Raw genomic sequence first — 22170 nt, 5'->3', positions numbered from 1 at the left:
TCCGGATTTATTTAATGTCTCTTGTTTGAAAAATGTTTCGGTGGCGGCTATGGGAGGTTGGAGAGAGGGTAGATGGAATTGGAGTAATCTTGGTATTTCTAATGTTATCTTGGAGTGTAGCGGGTTAACGGAGATTAGGGATGGCAACGGGTGCCCGCGGGTGCGGGTTTCATACTACCCAAACCCGAACCCGAAATTACCACCCAAACCCAAACCCAAACCCAAAAGCTATTCGGGTGATAAAATAACACCCACACCCGTATCCGTTGGGTTCGGGTTTTTTCACCCAAACCCGTACCCGCAACAAAATACATAAATATATTTTTCCTACAATTTTCTTACAACTTTCCACAAATATATATATATATATATATATATATATATATATATATATATATATATATATATATATATATATATATAAATATATATATATATATATATATATATATATATATATATATTTATATATATATATAATATTATATATATATATATAATATATATTATATATATATTATATATATAATATTATATATATATATAATATATATTATATATATATATATATATAATATATTATATATATGATTATATATAAATATATATATAATCGGGTGTGATTTTGGGTTTCGAGCGTGGGTTTCACACTACCCAAACCCGCACCCGAAATATCGGGTGGCACCCGAACCCGAACCCAAACCCAGTCAACTTGGGTTTTCACCCGTTGACTCGGGTTCGGGTGCGGGCGGGCCCCGCGGGTTTAGGTCTCTTTGCCATCCCTAACGGAGATCTTTGGTGCTTTAAAGGATAGGTTGGAGAATTTTGAGGGATGGTCGGAGGGAAAAGATGAAGTGGCGTAGCTTGCCGATCCGAGTTGGGTTTTTTCGGTAGCTTCTTGTTACAATTTTTATGAAAAAATGCGTCTTCCGTTTGGTCCTAAAAATAAGTGTGATGATGCTTTTGGCTTGTTATGGAAATTGGAAGTACCATTTAAAATAAAAGCTTTTGGTTGGAGACTTTTTCTCAACAAGCTTCCAACAAAGGATCTTTTGGCGTATAGAGGTTTGTCTATATCCAATGATAATTTATTTTGTTGTTTGTGTGGTTGTTGTTTGGAGGATAGAGATCATTTATTTTTTAGGTGCCCGGTGGTGAAAAGGATTTGGCGGGAAGTAGCTTTTTGGGTCGGTAAAGAGGAAAATAGGGAGGTAGATTGTTTAGCCAACTTTATGGATTGGTATGATTTCTTTGATAGCATGAAGGTGAGGCATAGAAAGGAGGGCGTTGTGTGGCTTGCGACAACATGACACTTGTGGCTATTAAGGAATGAGGTTTGTTTTAGGAGATATAATTGGAGTGTTAATAATGCCGTTTGGAATATTAAGTTGCTTTGTTGGAGGTGGTCTTTTTGTGGGAATATTACCCATTCCAAATACTCCTTTTATGAGTTCATCAAGGATCCTATGTTATTCATCTCATAAATGGTATTTGGTTGGTAATTTTTTCTTTGGTCGGCTATTTCCGACTTTTGTAAGCGGGTTGAAGAACCCCTAGTTCTTCCATTAATGAATTTTGCTTTCTAAAAAAAAAATTATGGAGGAGAAATTGGGAACGATGAATCATTACAAAAGAATTTTTTTTTAAAGCAAATTTTAACACCAATCTATGATATTACCGTATACGATGAACAGTAAAATATTATAATAGTAAATATTTAAAAAAAACGTAAAATTAACTTTTTTTTTCTTTTTAAATTAAAAGGTATTGATGTAAAAAAAATATTTTACGTTTTATTAATCAATTTTGTTTTACTATAAAAAAAATAAAATTTAATATAATTGAACACTTATTAACCAATTATTTCCTAACGTTATTTACCAACATTTTACATTTTATTAACCAATTTTATTTTACTATTAAACTATTTTTAATATCCGAGCGTTTAATAACCAACTTCATTAACCAACATTTACTTTTTAATATTTGGGCATTTATTAACCAACTTCATTATTTTATTACCCAATTTTTTTTACTTTTCTTTAACCAATTTTATTTTACTACTAAATTATTTTTAATATCTTTACATTTATTAACGAACTTGATCACTTCATTAACCATCTTTTTATATTTCATTAACCAACTTTATTTTACCATTAAAAGTTATTGTTCATAAATATATATTTATTGGTTAAATATATTTTTAGTCCCTATAAATATGTTACCCTGCAATTTTAGTCCTTCTAAAATTTTTCTTCAATAAATGGTTCTCGCAAACTTTTCCGTCCCCAATATTGTTCCCTCCCGTTAGTTTCAACTAACAAAGGCTGACGTGGCACACCACGTGAAGACATTTTGACAAAAATCTGAAAACGTTTGAAAGTGCGGAGTTTTTTTAACTTCCTTTAAACTAACCCAGGAAAAAAACAAAAACAAAAAAATTGGTTGTGAACTTTTCTCAAACACCTTGCAAGCAAGTTTAGCAACACATAAGTTGTGAACTATTCTTGAAGAAACTATACAAGTCAGAAATAATACCCATTAATAAATGTTGATACATACAAGTCACTGCAACATCAAACAAGTCAGATTCATACAATAATAATAGATGTTTTATCCCTATGAAATTTTTTGCCTACACAAAATGCAGTCAAGATTTGAATAAGGTATAAGATTGTGTCATGGAAGGATTTCTGAACATACTTACATTGAAACCAAAATGACCAATATGAAAACAGTCCTATGTGTTACCTGTCATCAAACATGTTGCTTATATAGCTTCCAAGAATAACATTTATAGGAAGAACTGTCAAACCAAGGCCAGCAAGAAAAATGGCAATTGTGTTTGTTGACCACTTAAAGTAGTATGTTGGTATGACACTAGATTCTGCTAGTAAAATCTCTATTACATATTTAAGCATGAAATATATCAATAGCTGAACTTGAAGATGTAAAATAAACCTAGTCAGAACCATTTTACCTTGCCTTCAATTGGAACTTTGTGAATTGTAGGATCAAACAACTAGAACATAAATAACTCGCAACGAAATTATCGATGATAATACTTAATAAGATGGATAAGGAACTCCATAATCTCCAGAGCTATGAAGCGCCGACACGCTATTTAGAAAGTGTGTCGCCGCGTCGGACACAGATACTCGTACGACACGTATCTGATACGTTTTTACAGTATCCAACGAAAAAAATTATTTAGAAATTGTGTCACCGCGTCGGACACAGATACTCGTTGAAATGGATCACTTCGGGTAGATTTTCCTCATCCCACTATTGTAGTCTTTACGACTGGTACACTGTGCCTTTATTTTTGTCTTCCTAAAAGTGTTTCCTCGGAGTTTTTGTAATCGGGTTAGAGTACCCCTTGTGCTCTCTTTTATTGATATCCTTTGCCTATTAAAAATAAATAAAGGACACACCCAACTCAAAAAATTTTAAATGTTTTTTCATAAAAAAAAGGCCCAACACAATAATTATCAGATTTTTATTTATAAAAATAATAGAGTTTTTTTTATATTTCACTTCTCCACTATAAAAATAACACAATTAGAATTCCTTATTTTTTTCTTATTCCACGGTTTAGAAGTTAGTTTTATCAATATGGAGTGATTATGATATAATTTGTATTATTTTATTTTGGTGGATTTATGTCTTTTTTTTTGTTGATTGAAAGTAATAAGTTTAAATATATATAAATTTTGCTTCTCGTTTTAAACTCTTTATATTACATTATTATATTAAAATAAAAATATATATAACCGTATTCGTGTACTATGTTTTTTAATATGTTAATAACAAATTATTCTTAACCATAATTTTAACATATACTTAATACTATTTTCTTTCTTATTTTAACACACACTTATATTAATATCTATTTTCTTATTTAATAAAAAACAAAAAATATAAGATTAATACCATTTTTTCTTATATATTTGATTAAAAAATTAAGGTTATTTCATTAATATATTATCTTAGTCTTTTTGAAATCTTAACAAAACCTGATATAGTTGAAAAAAATCATTTAAATAAAATTTATATTCACTTAAATTCACTTTATATGAATTTTATTATATGCGATTCACTTTGATTTTTTCTTTACCCACCTCCCTATGGGGTCACCCCCAGCGAAAACCCCATTTTACCCTGCTTCGGAAATGCATTTTCGAAATTTTTTTTTTCTAAATTTTTCCAGACTTCGGAAGTGCATTTCCGAAAAAATCCCAAAAATTGGAATTTTGATTAATTCGGAGATGCATCTCCGAAAAAAACAAAAAAAAAAATCTAAAAATCCCAAAAATTAATTTTAGGATATTAATTAATTCATATATCATAAATTTGATATAATTTATGAGTAATAAATAATAATAATTATATATTTTGATATAATTTATAAGTTATGAATAATAATTATTATATATTTATATTCTGATTCATATTTTAAAATTTAAAATAATTTTAATTAAAAAAATTAAAATAATTTCACTTATAAAATGAGTTATAATTTTTTATTTATATATTTATAATAATTATTATATATTTATAAAAAAAATTAAAAAAATGAGTGTTTTAATTTATATATTTATATAATAATTATTATATATTTATAAAAATTATTATATATTTATAAATTTATATAATAGTTATTATATATTAATTATAAATATATTTATATATTTATATAATAATTAAAAAAATAGTGTTTTAATTTATAATAATTATTATATATTTATATATTATATATTTATATATTTCACTTACAAAATTAATAATTATTATTATATATTTATATATTTTTATTCTGATTCATAATTAAAAATGAGTTATAATTTTTAATTTAGTTTAAAAAAATTAAAAAAAGATTTTGTCTTAATTTTATTTAATGAATAAATTTTATATTTAACTCTATATAATTCAAAATTTACTTATGAAATTAAAATGTTTTTGATTTATATAAGTTAGTAAAATAATTTTTAACTTTAAAATTATTTAGGAAATTTTGATTCACCTTGATTTTATTGATTCACTTTGATTTTATTGATTCACCTTGATTTTATACCTATTAATTGTATTGATTCACCTTGATTTTAATTTTTTAATAATTATTGAATTCTTTCGGATGTGTATATCCGAAACATTCCAAGACCAATTTGGTCTTGGAATATTTCGGAAATGCATCTCCGAAAACTCAAAAAAGGGGTTTTTCGGAAATGTATCTCCGAAAACTCAAAAAGGGGTGTTTTCGGAAATGCATCTCCGAAAACATATTTTTTTCGTGTTTTCGGAAGTGCATTTCCGAAAACACATTTTTTTTCAATAAAAAGTACGTTTTCGAAAATTCATTTCTGAAATAAGGGGTATTTTGGTAAATTCGCCAGAGGTGTTTAAAAAAGATAGGAGGTGGGTAAAGAAATTTCCTTCACTTTAATGTAAGAATGGTAAAAATAGTATTAACCTTATATTTTTTTATTTTCTTATTAAATAAGAAAATAGTTATTAAAAATTAAATATTTATTAATTAATACACATGCTTATTATTTTTGAATTGAGAATGTTCAAAATGTATTAATAAATATTTAATTTTTTATAAGTATTTATTTATACCTACGTAAATTTATTAAGCATGTGTTAAAATTATGATTAAGAATAATTTGTTATTAACATATCAAAAAAGTAAGACGGTGTGTTATTAACATATCAATTGGTAATAGGCTTGCCCTGCAGCCTTAAGGGGACAGGTTTGATTCTTGGCTGTGGCAAAAAAAAAATTACATAGATATATAGTTCTTAGCTCTAAAAACAGTAATAAATTATGAATGACACATTGACACAATTATCCTTCTGGGGAAATTGGTGCAACTTGAGTCTTGAGCCTTAAGCATCTTTAATTAGTCATATAATCAAATTTCAGCAAATAGAGATATACCAATTGAAATACCAAACCATAATACAAGACAAATTAACTAAGTTAAGGGAACAATTCATGCTTAAACAAACTTGAGATATCTACAAAATTTATTATTACTATTGAGATTCCAAAAGGAGATCCTCCACCACAGGTACTTTACTACTATTGAGGGTGAATGAATGAAACATGTAACATTTTCATGGCAGGGAAGATAATAGCATCTAGATTCTAGCATTAGTCCTACAAGTTTCATGCTATATACTAAATAAATAAGTTATTGCTTTTGACAGATGGATTCTGTTAGGTTCTAAATTGTGTTAATATTTGCTCTTTTATTTGGTACCTTTCGACTATTTTTATCGCATATTCTTGGATCCCCGTTTATTTTGAAGTAAATAATAGTAGTTTATTTAATCAAGCTTTCATTTTTTGTTAATCTATTTTCTAGTGATTTTTGTGCAGGTTTTCTTTTTTTTGGATGGAACTTGAGGATTGGATTGATGAAAGAATTGCAAAGAAAAAGTTTCAAAGTCATTCTCAAGGGCGCGTCGCGAGCTGAAGCGCGCGCCGCGCGCTCTAAGAAAAAAAGAAGATTTAATTCCAGGGGCTTCCGCGCGCCGCGAGCATAGGAGTGCGCGCCGCGCGTTTTAGGGCAGTTTGATCATTAATGAAGGGGCGCGACGCGAGCTAGGGCGCGCGACGCGAGCTAGGGCGCGCGACGCGAGCTAGGGCGCGCGACGCGCGCTTGACAGAATCTGAATTTTCTATTTAAGGGCCAGTTCTGTTTTTGAGAGGGTTACACCATTTTGAGAGCCAAGAAACCCTAATACGACTGTAGCAACATAGAGTCAAAGAATCAGAGCATTAATCGTCGAGAAATCACCGTTGATGCTTGCTATTCTTCCTTTCTTCCTTCTTGTGCAAGCTACCATGTCAATGGATAGCTAAACACTTTTGGTGTCAAGGCTTTGATGTAATCTTCCTTACCTTTTGTATGTTTTTCTTATGAATATTGTGTATGAACAAGTTATTAATCAATATAGACGATCTAGTTTATTTTATCTTGAATTTCTATGGTTTAAACGTTTGTGAAATATAATATTTCAATCTTGACCTAACTCTATCATCTATCAAACATTAAGTCTAGACATGGAATTAATGGTTGATAATCACTTTGTATCGGTTTATAAATGCTATTTGTATTGTTCAATCGGTTGAGAAATCGTTGGTTGAACAATAAGGTAACTCTTGCGATAACGCTGCGGAAACGAACGGTATAGACGAACGATACGTGAAGTGTTGATTGATAAAGAATTCATACGCATGTTCTTAGAAAGACATACAATTTTAGGTCGATTAAATCAAGTCTTGATACTTTTCTTTAAACTTAGAACTTTCCAAATTTTAATCTTTGCTACTAAACTTGTGAATGATCTTTTACCAAACCAAACCCAAAGTAACTTTAACTCGAAACAATATAAACTATAGAACGGCGGTGATATCGCACCAATCCCTGTGGAAACGATAAACTAAAAGTACTCCAATATACTTTCAACAGATTCTTCATGCATTACAAATAACCAATAGTCTAGTACACGAAAAACAATCTGGCTTCACACATGCTGCTAGAAGGAGCAGGTTGTTTCTGAAGCCAAATTAAATTGTACAACACATTTCTAAAGAGGAAAGTTCATTTGCAGACTCTAAACTACCTCGGCTCACGTTCAACTTTACTACATTCAACCTTGGAAATAGGGGGAAAATTAAAATCAAACCAATACTAAAAAATTAGAAACAAAGTGTCAAAATGCTCAACAGAAGTGTCAAAAATTAGAAACAAAGTGTCAAAATACTCAACAGAAGTGTCAAAATGTGAGACAAATACATCCAATCATACATAAAAAAAAAATCTAAACACATTCAAATAGAAGATAAGACTTCAGTATCAACATAAACAATCCTCGATATCTTCGTTACCATCTCTCACATAGAATAACAAGTAAGCTTGTACAAGCTTCCGAATCTCAGCTTCGGAGACCATAGAAACCTGGAATGTTGTTTAAACACACTGTCAATAAAATCTTCAAAAAACTTGGCAGAAAATATTAGAAGGAAAGGATGAAATTTCATGTGCGTCTGATTGTTTTATCGCCGAAATATCGTCAGAAAAATCTGTTGAAGGCGAGTCATTGAACACGGTTTACAACGGAATAACGCAATTAAAAAAAGAAAAAGGAAAAGAGCTTGAGAGAAAGAAAATACAGCTAAGGTTTGTAGAAAACCAGGAAGGCACAATTGTGTTAGGATGGGGAAGAAATGATTGGTGTTTATGGGCTCGCATAGCGCATATCAGACAAAACCCAAGAACTTGGCCTGAAAATCAAAAATCATAATCAAAATGGATGCAATTGTATAGATTACAATATATTCAATATAATCACACAAGAGTATGTTAGTACCTAGTCCCAAAAGAAAAGAGAACCAAAAACAGATTACAATATATTCAATATAATCACACAAGAAAACAGAATACAATATATTAAATATAATCACACAAGAAAACAGATTACAATATATTCAATATAATCACACAAGAAAACAAAACACAAAACAGATTACAATATATTCAATATAATCAAAAGAGAACCATAGCTAGATTACAATATATTCAATATAATCATATAAGAAAAGAGATTACAATATATTCAATATAATCAGACAAGAAAAGAGAACCAAAAATAGATTACAATATATTTAATATAATCAAAAGAGAACCAAAAATAGATTACAATATATTCAATATAATCACCCAAGAAAATAGAACCAAGAATAGAGAAAAAATTAAAAAAACTTACAAGGTTGTTGGTGATTGAGATCCTTAAGTCCAATGAAAAGTTGTTGGGAGTGTGTGAGTGCTTGTAAAATTGCAGCCATGTAATGATTTTCTCCCATATTGAATATACCAGCACCCTGTATGAAACAAGAACATGAAAATTATTAACAGTAACCCCTATATGAAACAAAAACTAAACATGAAGATTAATAATAGTAACCCCTGACCACAACTTGTGTGATGGAAGATGAAGAGGATGGTGGCGGTGATGAAGAAAGTGGTAGTGATGATGAAGAGGGTGAGGGTGGTGGTCGTGGTTGTTCAGATGATGAAGAGGGTGGTGGTGGTGGTGATGAAGAAGAGGGTTGTGGTAGTGGTGATGAAGAAGAAGGTCATGGTGGTGGTGGTTCAGTGATCGCAGTGTTGGTGGTGGTGGTGGTGGTAGTTGGTCAATCGAAGGCAATGGTAAGCACGAACAATTTCCCATGGTATCTGTTTTCTAAAATGAATGTGAAACTTGAAGTGGTTTCTGTTTTCAAAAATGACTTGAAGTGGTTTTTGTTTTCTGAAATGAATGTGAAACTTGAAGTGGTTTCTGTTTTCTGAAATGAATGTGAAACTCGAAGTGGTTTCTGTTTTCTGAAATGACTTGAAGTGGTTTCTGTTTTCTGAAAGGAATGTGAAACTTGAAGTGGTTTCTGTTTTCTGAAAGGAATTTGAAACTTGAAGTGGTTTCTATTTTCTGAAATGAATGTGAAACTTGAAGTTGTTTCTATTTTTTGAAATGAATGTGAAACTTGAAGTGGTTTATGTTTTTTGAAATGACTTGAAGTGGTTGTAAGGCTTTGATGTAATCTTCCTTACCTTTTGTATGTGTTTCTTATGAATATTGTGTATGAACAAGTTATTAATCAATATAGATGATCTAGTTTGTTTTATCTGGAATTTCGATGGTTTAAATGTTTGTGAAATACAATATTTCAATCTTGACCTAACTCTATCATCTATCAAACATTAAGTCTAAACATGGAATTAATGGTTGATAATCACTTTGCATCGGTTTATAAATGTTATTGGTATTGTTCAATCGGTTGAGAAATCGTTGGTTTAACAATAAGGTAACTCTTGCTATAACGTTGCGGAAATGAACGATATAGACGAACGATACGTGAAGTGTTGATTGATAACGAGTTCATACGCATGTTCTTAGGAAGACATACAATTTTAGGTCGATTAAATCAAGTCTTGATACTTTTCTTTAAACTTAGAACTTTCCAAATTTTATTCTTTGCTACTAAACTTGTGAATGATCTTTTACCAAACCAAACCCAAAGTAACTTTAACACGAAACAATATAAACTATAGAACACCGGTGATATCGCACCAATCCTTGTGGAAACGATAAACTAAAAGTACTCCAATATACTTTCAACAGATTCCTCATGCATTACAAATAACCAATAGTCTAGTACACGAAAAACAATCTGGCTTCACATATGCTGCTAGAAGGAGCAGGTTGTTTCTGAAGCCAAATTAAATTGTACAACACATTTCTAAAGAGGAAAGTTCATTTGCAGACTCTAAACTACCTCGACTCACATTCAACTTTACTACATTCAACCTTGGAAATAGGGGGAAAATTAAAATCAAACCAATACTAAAAATTAGAAACAAAGTGTCAAAATGCTCAACAGAAGTGTCAAAAATTAGAAACAAAGTGTCAAAATACTCAACAGAAGTGTCAAAATGTGAGACAAATACATCCAATCATACATAAAAAAATCTAAATACATTCAAACAGAAGATAAGACTTCAGTATCAACATCAACAATCCTCGATATCCTCGGTACCATCTCTCACGTAGAATAATAAGTAAGCTTGTACAAGCTTCCGAATCTCAGCTTCGGAGACCATAGAAACCTGGAATGTTGTTTAAACACACTGTCAATAAAATCTTCAAAAAATTTGGCAGAAAATATTAGAAGGAAAGGATGAAATTTCATGTGCGTCTGATTGTTTTATCGCCGAAAAATCGCAGAAAAATTTGTTGAAGGCGAGTCATTGAACACGGTTTACAACGGAATAACATAATTAAAAAAAGAAAAAGGAAAAGAGCTTGAGAGAATGAAATTACAGCTAAGGTTTGTAGAAAACCGGGAAGGCACAATTGTGTTAGGATGGGGAAGAAATGATTGGTGGTTATGGGCTCCCATAGCGCATATCAGACAAAACCCAAGAACTTGGCCTGAAAATCAAAATCAAAATGGATGCAATTGTATAGATTACAATATATTCAATATAATCACACAAGAGTATGTTAGTACCTAGTCACAAAAGAAAAGAGAACCAAAAACAGATTACAATATATTCAATATAATCACACAAGAAAACAAAATACAATATATTCAATATAATCACACAAGAAAATAGATTACAATATATTCAATATAATCACACAAGAAAACAAAACACAAAACAGATTACAATATATTCAATATAATCAAAAGAGAACCAAAGCTAGATTACAATATATTCAATATAATCATACAAGAAAAGAGATTACAATATATTCAATATAATCAGACAAGAAAAGAGAACCAAAAACAGATTACAATATATTCACTATAATCAAAAGAGAACCGAAAACAGATTACAATATATTCAATATAATCACCCAAGAAAACAGAACCAAAAATAGAGAAAAAATTAAAAAACTTACAAGGTTGTTGGTGATTGAGATCCTTAAGTCCAATGAAAAGTTGTTGGGAGTGTGTGAGTGCTTGTAAAATTGCAGCCATGTAATGAGTTTCTCCCATATTGAATATACCAGCACCCTGTATGAAACAAGAACATGAAAATTAATAACAGTAACCCCTATATAAAACAAAAACTAAACATGAAGATTAATAACAGTAACCCCTGACCACAACTTGTGTGATGGAAGATGAAGAGGATGGTGGCGGTGATGAAGAAAGTGGTAGTGATGATGAAGAGGGTGAGGGTGGTGGTCGTGGTTGTTCAGATGATGAAGAGGGTGGTGGTGGTGGTGATGAAGAAGAGGGTTGTGGTAGTGGTGATGAAGAAGAAGGTCATGGTGGTGGTGGTTCAGTGATCGCAGTGTTGGTGGTGGTGGTGGTGGTAGTTGGTCAGTCGAAGGCAATGGTAAGCACGAACAATTTCCCATGGTATCTGTTTTCTAAAATGAATGTGAAACTTGAAGTGGTTTTTGTTTTCAAAAATGACTTGAAGTGGTTTCTGTTTTCTGAAATGAATGTGAAACTTGAAGTGGTTTTTGTTTTCTGAAATGAATGTAAAACTTGAAGTGGTTTCTGTTTTCTGAAATGAATGTGAAACTTGAAGTGGTTTGTGAAATTTGAATGGGCGGAAACTTGGAGAGAAAGTTTTTGTTTTCTGAAATGAATGTGAAACTTGATGTGGTTTCTGTTTTCTGAAATGACTTGAAGTGATTTTTGTTTTCTAAAAGGAATGTGAAACCTGAAGTGGTTTCTGTTTTCTGAAATGAATGTGAAACTTGAAGTGGTTTCTGTTTTCTGAAATGAATGTGAAACTCGAAGTGGTTTATGTTTTCTGAAGTGACTTGAAGTGGTTTCTGTTTTCTGAAAGGAATGTGAAACTTGATGTGGTTTCTGTTTTCTGAAAGGAATTTGAAACTTGAAGTGGTTTCTATTTTCTGAAATGAATGTGAAACTTGAAGTTGTTTCTGTTTTTTGAAATGAATGTGAAACTTGAAGTGGTTTATGTCTTCTGAAATGACTTGAAGTGGTTGTAAGGCTTTGATGTAATCTTCCTTACCTTTTGTATGTTTTTCTTATGAATATTGTGTATGAACAAGTTATTAATCAAAATAGATGATCTACTTTGTTTTATCTGGAATTTCTATGGTTTAAATGTTTGTGAAATACAATATTTCAATCTTGACCTAACTCTATCATCTATCAAACATTAAGTCTAGACATGGAATTAATGGTTGATAATCACTTTGCATCGGTTTATAAATGTTATTGGTATTGTTCAATCGGTTGAGAAATCGTTGGTTTAACAATAAGGTAACTCTTGCTATAACGTTGCGGAAATGAACGATATAGACGAACGATACGTGAAATGTTGATTGATAACGAGTTCATACGCATGTTCTTAGGGAAGACATACAATTTTAGGTCGATTAAATCAAGTCTTGATACTTTTCTTTAAACTTAGAACTTTCCAAATTTTATTCTTTGCTACTAAACTTGTGAATGATCTTTTACCAAACCAAACCCAAAGTAACTTTAACACGAAACAATATAAACTATAGAACACCGGTGATATCGCACCAATCCTTGTGGAAACGATAAACTAAAAGTACTCCAATATACTTTCAACAGATTCCTCATGCATTACAAATAACCAATAGTCTAGTACACGAAAAACAATCTGGCTTCACACATGCTGCTAGAAGGAGCAGGTTGTTTCTGAAGCCAAATTAAATTGTACAACACATTTCTAAAGAGGAAAATTCATTTGCAGACTCTAAACTACCTCGACTCACATTCAACTTTACTACATTCATCCTTGGAAATAGGGGGAAAATTAAAATCAAACCAATACTAAAAATTAGAAACAAAGTGTCAAAATGCTCAACAGAAGTGTCAAAAATTAGAAACAAAGTGTCAAAATACTCAACAGAAGTGTCAAAATGTGAGACAAATACATCCAATCATACATAAAAAAATCTAAACACATTCAAACAGAAGATAAGACTTCAGTATCAACATCAACAATCCTCGATATCCTCGGTACCATCTCTCACGTAGAATAATAAGTAAGCTTGTACAAGCTTCCGAATCTCAGCTTCGGAGACCATAGAAACCTGGAATGTTGTTTAAACACACTGTCAATAAAATCTTCAAAAAATTTGGCAGAAAATATTAGAAGGAAAGGATGAAATTTCATGTGCGTCTGATTGTTTTATCGCCGAAAAATCGTCAGAAAAAATTGTTGAAGGCGAGTCATTGAACACGGTTTACAACGGAATAACACAATTAAAAAAAGAAAAAGGAAAAGAGCTTGAGAGAATGAAAATACAGCTAAGGTTTGTAGAAAACCGGGAAGGCATAATTGTGTTAGGATGGGGAAGAAATGATTGGTGGTTATGGGCTCCCATAGCGCATATCAGACAAAACCCAAGAACTTGGCCTGAAAATCAAAATCAAAATGGATGCAATTGTATAGATTACAATATATTCAATATAATCACACAAGAGTATGTTAGTACCTAGTCACAAAAGAAAAGAGAACCAAAAACAGATTACAATATATTCAATATAATCACACAAGAAAACAAAATACAATATATTCAATATAATCACACAAGAAAATAGATTACAATATATTCAATATAATCACACAAGAAAACAAAACACAAAACAGATTACAATATATTCAATATAATCAAAAGAGAACCAAAGCTAGATTACAATATATTCAATATAATCATACAAGAAAAGAGATTACAATATATTCAATATAATCAGACAAGAAAAGAGAACCAAAAACAGATTACAATATATTCAATATAATCAAAAGAGAACCGAAAACAGATTACAATATATTCAATATAATCACCCAAGAAAACAGAACCAAAAATAGAGAAAAAATTAAAAAACTTACAAGGTTGTTGGTGATTGAGATCCTTAAGTCCAATGAAAAGTTGTTGGGAGTGTGTGAGTGCTTGTAAAATTGCAGCCATGTAATGAGTTTCTCCCATATTAAATATACCAGCACCCTGTATGAAACAAGAACATGAAAATTAATAACAGTAACCCCTATATGAAACAAAAACAAAACATGAAGATTAATAACAGTAACCCCTGACCATAACTTGTGTGGTGGAAGATGAAGAGGATGGTGGCGGTGATGAAGAAAGTGGTAGTGATGATGAAGAGGGTGAGGGTGGTGGTCGTGGTTGTTCAGATGATGAAGAGGGTGGTGGTGGTGGTGATGAAGAAGAGGGTTGTGGTAGTGGTGATGAAGAAGAGGGTCATGGTGGTGGTGTTTCAGTGATCGCAGTGTTGGTGGTGGTGGTGGTAGTTGGTTAGTCGAAGGCAATGGTAAGCACGAACAATTTCCCATGGTATCTGTTTTCTGAAATGAATGTGAAACTTGAAGTGGTTTCTGTTTTCAAAAATGACTTAAAGTGGTTTCTGTTTTCTGAAATGAATGTGAAACTTGAAGTGGTTTTTGTTTTCTGAAATGAATGTAAAACATGAAGTGGTTTCTGTTTTCTGAAATGAATGTGAAACTTGAAGTGGTTTGTGAAATTTGAAAGGGCGGAAACTTGGAGAGAAAATTTCTGTTTTTTTAAATGAATGTGAAACTTGATGTGGTTTCTGTTTTCTGAAATGACTTGAAGTGATTTTTGTTTTCTGAAAGGAATGTGAAACTTGAAGTGGTTTCTGTTTTATGAAATGAATGTGAAACTTGAAGTGGTTTCTTTTTTCTGAAATGAATGTGAAACTTGAAGTGGCTTATGTTTTTTGAAATGAATGTGAAACTTGAAGTGGTTTCTGTTTTCTGAAATGACTTGAAGAGGTTTCTGTTTTCTGAAAGGAATGTGAAACTTGAAGTGGTTTCTGTTTTCTGAAAGGAATGTGAAACTTGAAGTGGTTTCTATTTTCTGAAATGAATGTGAAACTTGAAGTTGTTTCTGTTTTTTGAAATGAATGTGAAACTTGAAGTGGTTTATGTTTTCTGAAATGTCTTGAAGTGGTGTCATGGATTTGATGTAATCTTCCTCACCTTTTGTATGTTTTTCTTATGAATATTGTGTATGAACAAGTTATTAATCAATATAGATGATCTAGTTTGTTTTATCTGGAATTTCTTTGGTTTAAATGTTCGTGAAATACAATATTTCAATCTTGACCTAACTCTATCATCTATCAAAAATTAAGTCTAGACATGGAATTAATGGTTGATAATCACTTTGTATCGGTTTATAAATGTTATTTGTATTGTTCAATCGGTTGAGAAATCGTTGGTTGAACAATAAGGTAACTCTTGTTATAACGTTGCGGAAACGAACGGTATAGACGAACGATATGTGAAGTGTTGATTGATAACGAGTTCATACGCATGTTCTTAGGAAGACATACAATTTTAGGTCGATTAAATCAAGTCTTGATACTTTTCTTTATACTTAGAACTTTCCAAATTTTAATCTTTGCTACTAAACTTGTGAATGATCTTTTACCAAACCAAACCCAAAGTAACTTTAACTCGAAACAATATAAACTATAGAACGGCGGTGATATCACACCAATCCCTGTGGAAGCGATAAACTAAAAGTACTCCAATATACTTTCAACAGATTCCTCATGCATTACAAATAACCAAAAGTCTAGTACACGACAATCAATCTGGCTTCACACATGCTGCTAGAAGGAGCAGGTTGTTTCTGAAGCCAAATTAAATTGTACAACACATTTCTAAAGAGGAAAGTTCATTTGCAGACTCTAAACTACCTCGTCTCACATTCAACTTTACTACATTCAACCTTGGAAATAGGGGGAAAATTAAAATCAAACCAATACTAAAAAATTAGAAACAAAGTGTCAAAATGCTCAACAGAAGTGTCAAAAATTAGAAACAAAGTGTCAAAATACTCAACAGAAGTGTCAAAATGTGAGACAAATACATCCAATCATACATAAAAAAATCTAAACACATTCAAACAGAAGATAAGACTTCAGTATCAATATCAACAATCCTAGATATCTTCGGTACCATCTCTCACGTAGAATAATAAGTAAGCTTGTACAAGCTTCCGAATCTCAGCTTCGGAGACCATAGAAACCTGGAATGTTGTTTAAACACACTGTCAATAAAATCTTCAAAAAACTTGGCAGAAAATATTAGAAGGAAATGATGAAATTTCATGTGCGTCTAATTGTTTTATCGCCGAATAAGTGTTTGGTTCAAAATAAGAGAGGGGAGGGGAGGGGAGGGGTTTTAATTAAAAATATGTTTGGTTCAGGAGGGGAGGGGAGGGGTTTTATAAATAAATTACATTTTTACCCTTATGATCTTATATAAGTGATATAATATTCAAATATAAAAATTTCATAAATGTTATTTTGGTAATAATTTTTTTAATATTGACGGATTAAAACGTTATAATTTACCATAACGTTAATAAACTGAGTACACTTGATTCATATTATAACTCTCTGACACAAATGAAACTATATGCTGATAATAATTTTTAAATAGTGATGAATCATCTAACGAAACAAATACATAAAATAAGTTATTATTAAAACTAATAATTTAAATTTCTAATAAAATGAATAAACAAAAAATAAAATAAAGTAAATGATTTAAAATTTGATATAAAGAAAATGTAATAGGATAAATAACAAAACTAGAAGAAAAAATAACATAAATAAATATTAAAAAAATTATAAAAATAATGTAATGATTATGATTTGTATTAAGTTAAAAAAAATTGAAAAAAATTTGAAGGTGGATAATAGTTTATAATAAGTTGATGGAAATAATCGAGAAAACTCATATAGAAGAGAAGCATTAACACGAAAAAAAATTGAAATATTAAAATTAAACTGAGGATATTTTAGTAAATATAATAATTTTTTACGTTTTAAAATTCAGATTCCCTCCCCTCCCCTCCAAATCCTCCCAATTCGGAGGAACGCAAAAAGTGAGGTTTGGAGGGATTTTGCTCCCCTTCCCTCCCTTCCCCTCCTTAAATTTGAACCAAACATATTTAACTAAAAATTTCCCCTCCCCTCCATCTACTTCGAACCAAACACACCCTTAAGTAGATAAAAAATGTTCAACTTTTTAAAATATCATATGAAGTAAATGGAAGATCAATTTTTTCTATGTTTTTAGATGAAAGGACAAATTATAAAGCTTTTATAAAAAAATTAATTATCCAAAAAAGAAGAATAGACCCTACATAGTAAGCTCGACTAGCTACTTTAGGAACAAACACACAAAAATAAAAGTATGAAAGAAATAATAACAGCATAAGAAAATCAAAGAAAAATTCGATAAAGCACTTAATGGAACTCCAAAATCATTAGTATATAATTTATATAAGAGGAAAATCATTAGTATTTGTTGAAGAATGAATGTCATGGCCGTCACAAACACACATAAATAGTTTTTCAAAAATAAATAAATGAAACAAACATGAAAGATATTGTTGGCTCATGAGAATGAGGGTGCATTAGTTGCTAAAAATATCATTAAAAATGCATGTTTGAACACATCCAAACTAAATAAAAGGTACTAATTACAGTCACCTGGTTATCATCCACTGGTTTTTATTAAGGTTAGTTTAAAAAAATCTAACAACTGAACCGAACTGAAGTTACAATAACTGAACTGTTATGTATGATTTATGAATCAAGTCATTATGCACAAACAGTTCTAGAATTGAATTGTAACTAAAACCGAATCGAACTAAAACTGAACACAAAATGAACCAAAATTAAAAATGAAAAGCTTAAAACAAGTTAACAATTTTTTTTTAAAAAAATTAAAAAATAACTTAACGGTTCGGTTCTTTGATAAACAGTTTGATTTGGGAAAAATGACCTTCTAACAGTTCGGTACGGTTCGGAATTTTGATACGGTATACCAAACCAATAATTTTGGTTCAGTTCGGTTCTTAGTAAATTGAAAACGGTTCAGTTCAGTTCGAGTGAAATTTTATTATGATTCGGTTGAATTTTTCTAACGAACCGTACCATGAACACCCCTAGTTTTTATCTCATTAATCGATGAAGAAAAGTATTTTCTCCATGGCGCCATTTGCTGTACCTGATGAAACACTTAATAAAACATTTCTTATTTGAAAATTTAAAATATTTATGAAGCTTAAAAATATATTTACTCTTTGTTTTTTATTTAAAAATATCAACTTTAATAAAGTTAATATTATTTGCAATGGCACAAACAAATTATAGAAATAAACCAAGTAGAAAAATAATGACACACCATTGTTATCACTATAAAAACAAACAAATGTAAAAATATTAATGTTGTTTATATGTAAACATCCCGAATCTTTTCAGATGTAAGTTATATATTCATCAGGGATGTTCATAGAGAATTAATTCTCATAACCAATTTATAAGAAAATTTCTTTGGCCACCTCCCTATGGGGGTCACCCCAGCGAAAATTCCAAAATACCCCTGCTTCGGAAGTTCATTTTCGAAAGCGTCGTTTTTTGAAAAAATTGACTTATTTCGGAAGTTCATTTCCGAAATACTGCGATTTCTGCAGATTTATCAAAACACTCCCCCTCCCCCAATCATTTACCCTAAATCAAAACAAAAAGTGGCAAAGGCGAAAATTTGTGCAAACAGAATTCCAAAGCTGCATCAAGGCTCCAATCACACTGCTAAACAACATTCAAAAGCCCTCAATCCTAACACTTTGTAAGTTTTGAAATTTTTAGATCTATTATTGAAATGCATGTTATTTAGGGTTTTAATTGCATAAATGATATATGGTTAGGTTGTTAGTAGTATTTAGGTTGTTTAGAAGCATTTTGATTTGATTTGAAGTTTGGTTTAGGGGTCTGTCATGGAAGTTGCAGAAAACTCCATCGCAGGGGTGTTTCGGAAGTTCATTTCCGAAAACACCTCCATCCTAGTTTTCGGAAATGAACTTCCGAAATGTATCAGAAGTTCAAATTTTTTTGTTTTTTATTTTGTCTATGCATATTAATCGTTTTCAATTGTTTACAGGAACATGTCAGGCAACCAACCAGCACGCAGGACTGCGTCTTCTAAAGAGGGCGCTAAGGGAAGAAAGGGTTCTTCAAAGAAGGAGGTGAAAGAGGTGAAGGAGGTGAAGGAGGTGAATGAGAAGAAGAAGCTTTTGACTGGTTCTGCTTCTCGTCCCCTGGGGGTCCATGGCTCGGACGTGCAGGCTCAGCCTTCAGGCGTGATCAACGCTGATGGTTCTGATACTGAGTGGGATGAGGATTGGTATAATTATCTTCATTCGGAGGAGTTCGCTCGTCGGGAAGAATAACGTGTTTTTATTTTGTTTGATGTGTATTTTGTAACGCTCGTCAGGCAGAATAACATGTTTTTGTTTTGTTTGACGTGTTTTGTTTTGTTTTGTTCTGATTTCGGATTGTATCGCACAGTGTTTTTGTATTGGATTTATCATGTTAGTTTTTGGAAGTGGTAACCGGGGTCGGAACATATGACGGAGGAGGTGGATGTTCGAAGGAAGAAGAACCGGAGGTACGTCCACCGCGAGACAAAGGGGCCAATCAATGTAAGCTATAGTTTATCATTTCTAAAAAATCAAGATTAAAAATAATAAGATTTTTTTCCCAATTTTTTGTAATGACGTCCCCTGATGATAATGATAAATTATAGCTTACATTGATTGGCTCCTTTGTCTCGCGGTGGACGTACCTCCGGTTCTTCTTCCTCCGGACATCCACCTCCTCCGTCATATGTTCCGGCCCCGGTTACACCTCCTCCGTCATTTTTTACTTACAGTAGTACTTATTTTTATTAAAAGAATAAAAAAACCTTTTGAAATTTGGAAGCCTTTTTTTCTCCCCACCACTCTCTCATCCCCACCTACCCGTGTTCAACAATATGTAACTTTAATTTTATGTAATATTATCGTTGTAATCTTCACCCGATTAAATAAAGCGAATTGTTGTTGTTTTTCATTTTATTCTGTCCAGACATATTTTCGGAGGTTCATTTCCGAATTCTCCAAGGGGGGTGCGTTCGGAGATGAACTTCCGAAACACCACATTTTCTGAAAAGTAACTTTATTTCGGAGATGCATCTCCGAAATCAATATTTTATATTAAAAAAACCACGTTTTCGGAGATACATTTCCGAAAACACCTTTTTTAAGAAAAAAAGTACAGTTTCGAAAATGAACTTCCGAAACAAGGGGTATTGTGGTAAATTCACTAGGGGTGGGCAAGAAGGTTAGGAGGTGGGTGAAGAAATTTTCATTTATAATCATTTATAATCTATATGTTAGTAATAAGATATTAAAATTAATTGTGATAGTTAAAATATATTTTTTTAGGCTTAATACATGTTTTAGTTGTTTAACTTAATTTAATGTTCCGCTTTAGTCTCTTAACTAAAAAACGTTACAATTTAACCACTTAACTTCACTTCTATTATTCTAATTTGGTCCGTTCCGTCAATTTCTGACAAAAAATTTTAAATTCTGATACTGTGGATGTACAGTAAGACTCAAGGTCCTGTAGCAACCGGCTTAAAATTTTGAGAGAGTCGCTACTATTATTTTTATTCTAATGAAAGAGAATTTAATGGATTACCCTAAGTTCAGAGATTCTACGTTCGTAAGTCGATTAGACGGAGGGAAGGTGTTAGACACCCTTCATTTCCCTTGTATTCAAAGGGACCCCATTTAGATTTAGGTTTTTTTATAAGTTTTAATTGTTTGAAGATATGGTAAATGTAAATTTACCTATATCTCGATTTTTGTAGAAAAGTTATTAGCTTATTGATATTTTTAATTTTTAAGCCGTGTGCCAACGTATCTCCCTATGAAGAATCAGAGTCAATCATATTTTGTAATTTGTTTGGTTAATATTTTTTATGGATTGTGTAAATATTTTAGAAATCTCCTTTGAATCTTGTCTGATTTTTAAATAGCGTAGTCGTAGACGCAATTAATATTTAACTTAAAAAATAAATCCACAATCCTCTTTGAAATAAATTTTGGATTAATAATTATGTTAGTATAAAAAAAGAGTTTAAATTGATTAATCCAAGTTTCATATGAGAATGTCATTTTTATATGAGAACATGAGAATGAATCTGAACTATCCGATTTTAAATTATATCGTAGTCTCCTTTATATCTATCATGACATAGATGATAGATACCAAGGAAAAGAACTTACTATTGCTAGGAGACTAACATAGTAAGTTATCGTAGATTCTGCCTATCTACCATGACCTAGAGGATAGATAAAGTAATTGATGTTGAATTATAACCACAGAGGCTTGGAGATTACTCGTAGAACTCTATGGCTTTCTTAATTTTGGTACCCAATATAATATTGATATGTTCATGCATGATCCCCAATGATAGTTGTTTGTTGATATGTATATGTGTTTATGCGTTTTTGTTTTTGACGATTTCTTCTTTTAAACCATCAGGTTTTTAGAGTTACTGACTTCCCCATATTCGTCTATTGCTTTGTTGTGACATTCTCCAAGATAATTTGAATTTAACATTTTGTGATGAATAATATAAACTCGATAAGTGTATTCCGAACGCAGTCATATATTTCTTTTGACATTTTTCTAACGAAATTGCTTTTTGATGTTTATTAAATGCTTTTTAATTTGTCATGTCC

At 31.2% G+C, this 22170-nt stretch overlaps 1 protein-coding gene across 1 annotated transcript; it reads left to right on the top strand.

Annotated features, from left to right (window-relative positions):
* Window positions 1-11693: 11693 nt before the first annotated feature.
* Window positions 11694-14854, top strand: LOC131659935 (uncharacterized). Its single transcript, XM_058929045.1, has 3 exons — window positions 11694-11918; window positions 13679-13982; window positions 14652-14854. Exons 1-3 carry the CDS (start codon window positions 11694-11696, stop codon window positions 14852-14854), a joined length of 732 nt encoding a protein of 243 aa, XP_058785028.1.
* The last annotated feature ends 7316 nt before the right edge of the window (window positions 14855-22170 follow it).

Source organism: Vicia villosa, linkage group LG3 (assembly GCF_029867415.1).
Source record: "Vicia villosa cultivar HV-30 ecotype Madison, WI linkage group LG3, Vvil1.0, whole genome shotgun sequence".
Taxonomy (NCBI): domain Eukaryota; kingdom Viridiplantae; phylum Streptophyta; class Magnoliopsida; order Fabales; family Fabaceae; genus Vicia; species Vicia villosa.
This window is presented reverse-complemented; position numbering and strand designations above follow the sequence as displayed.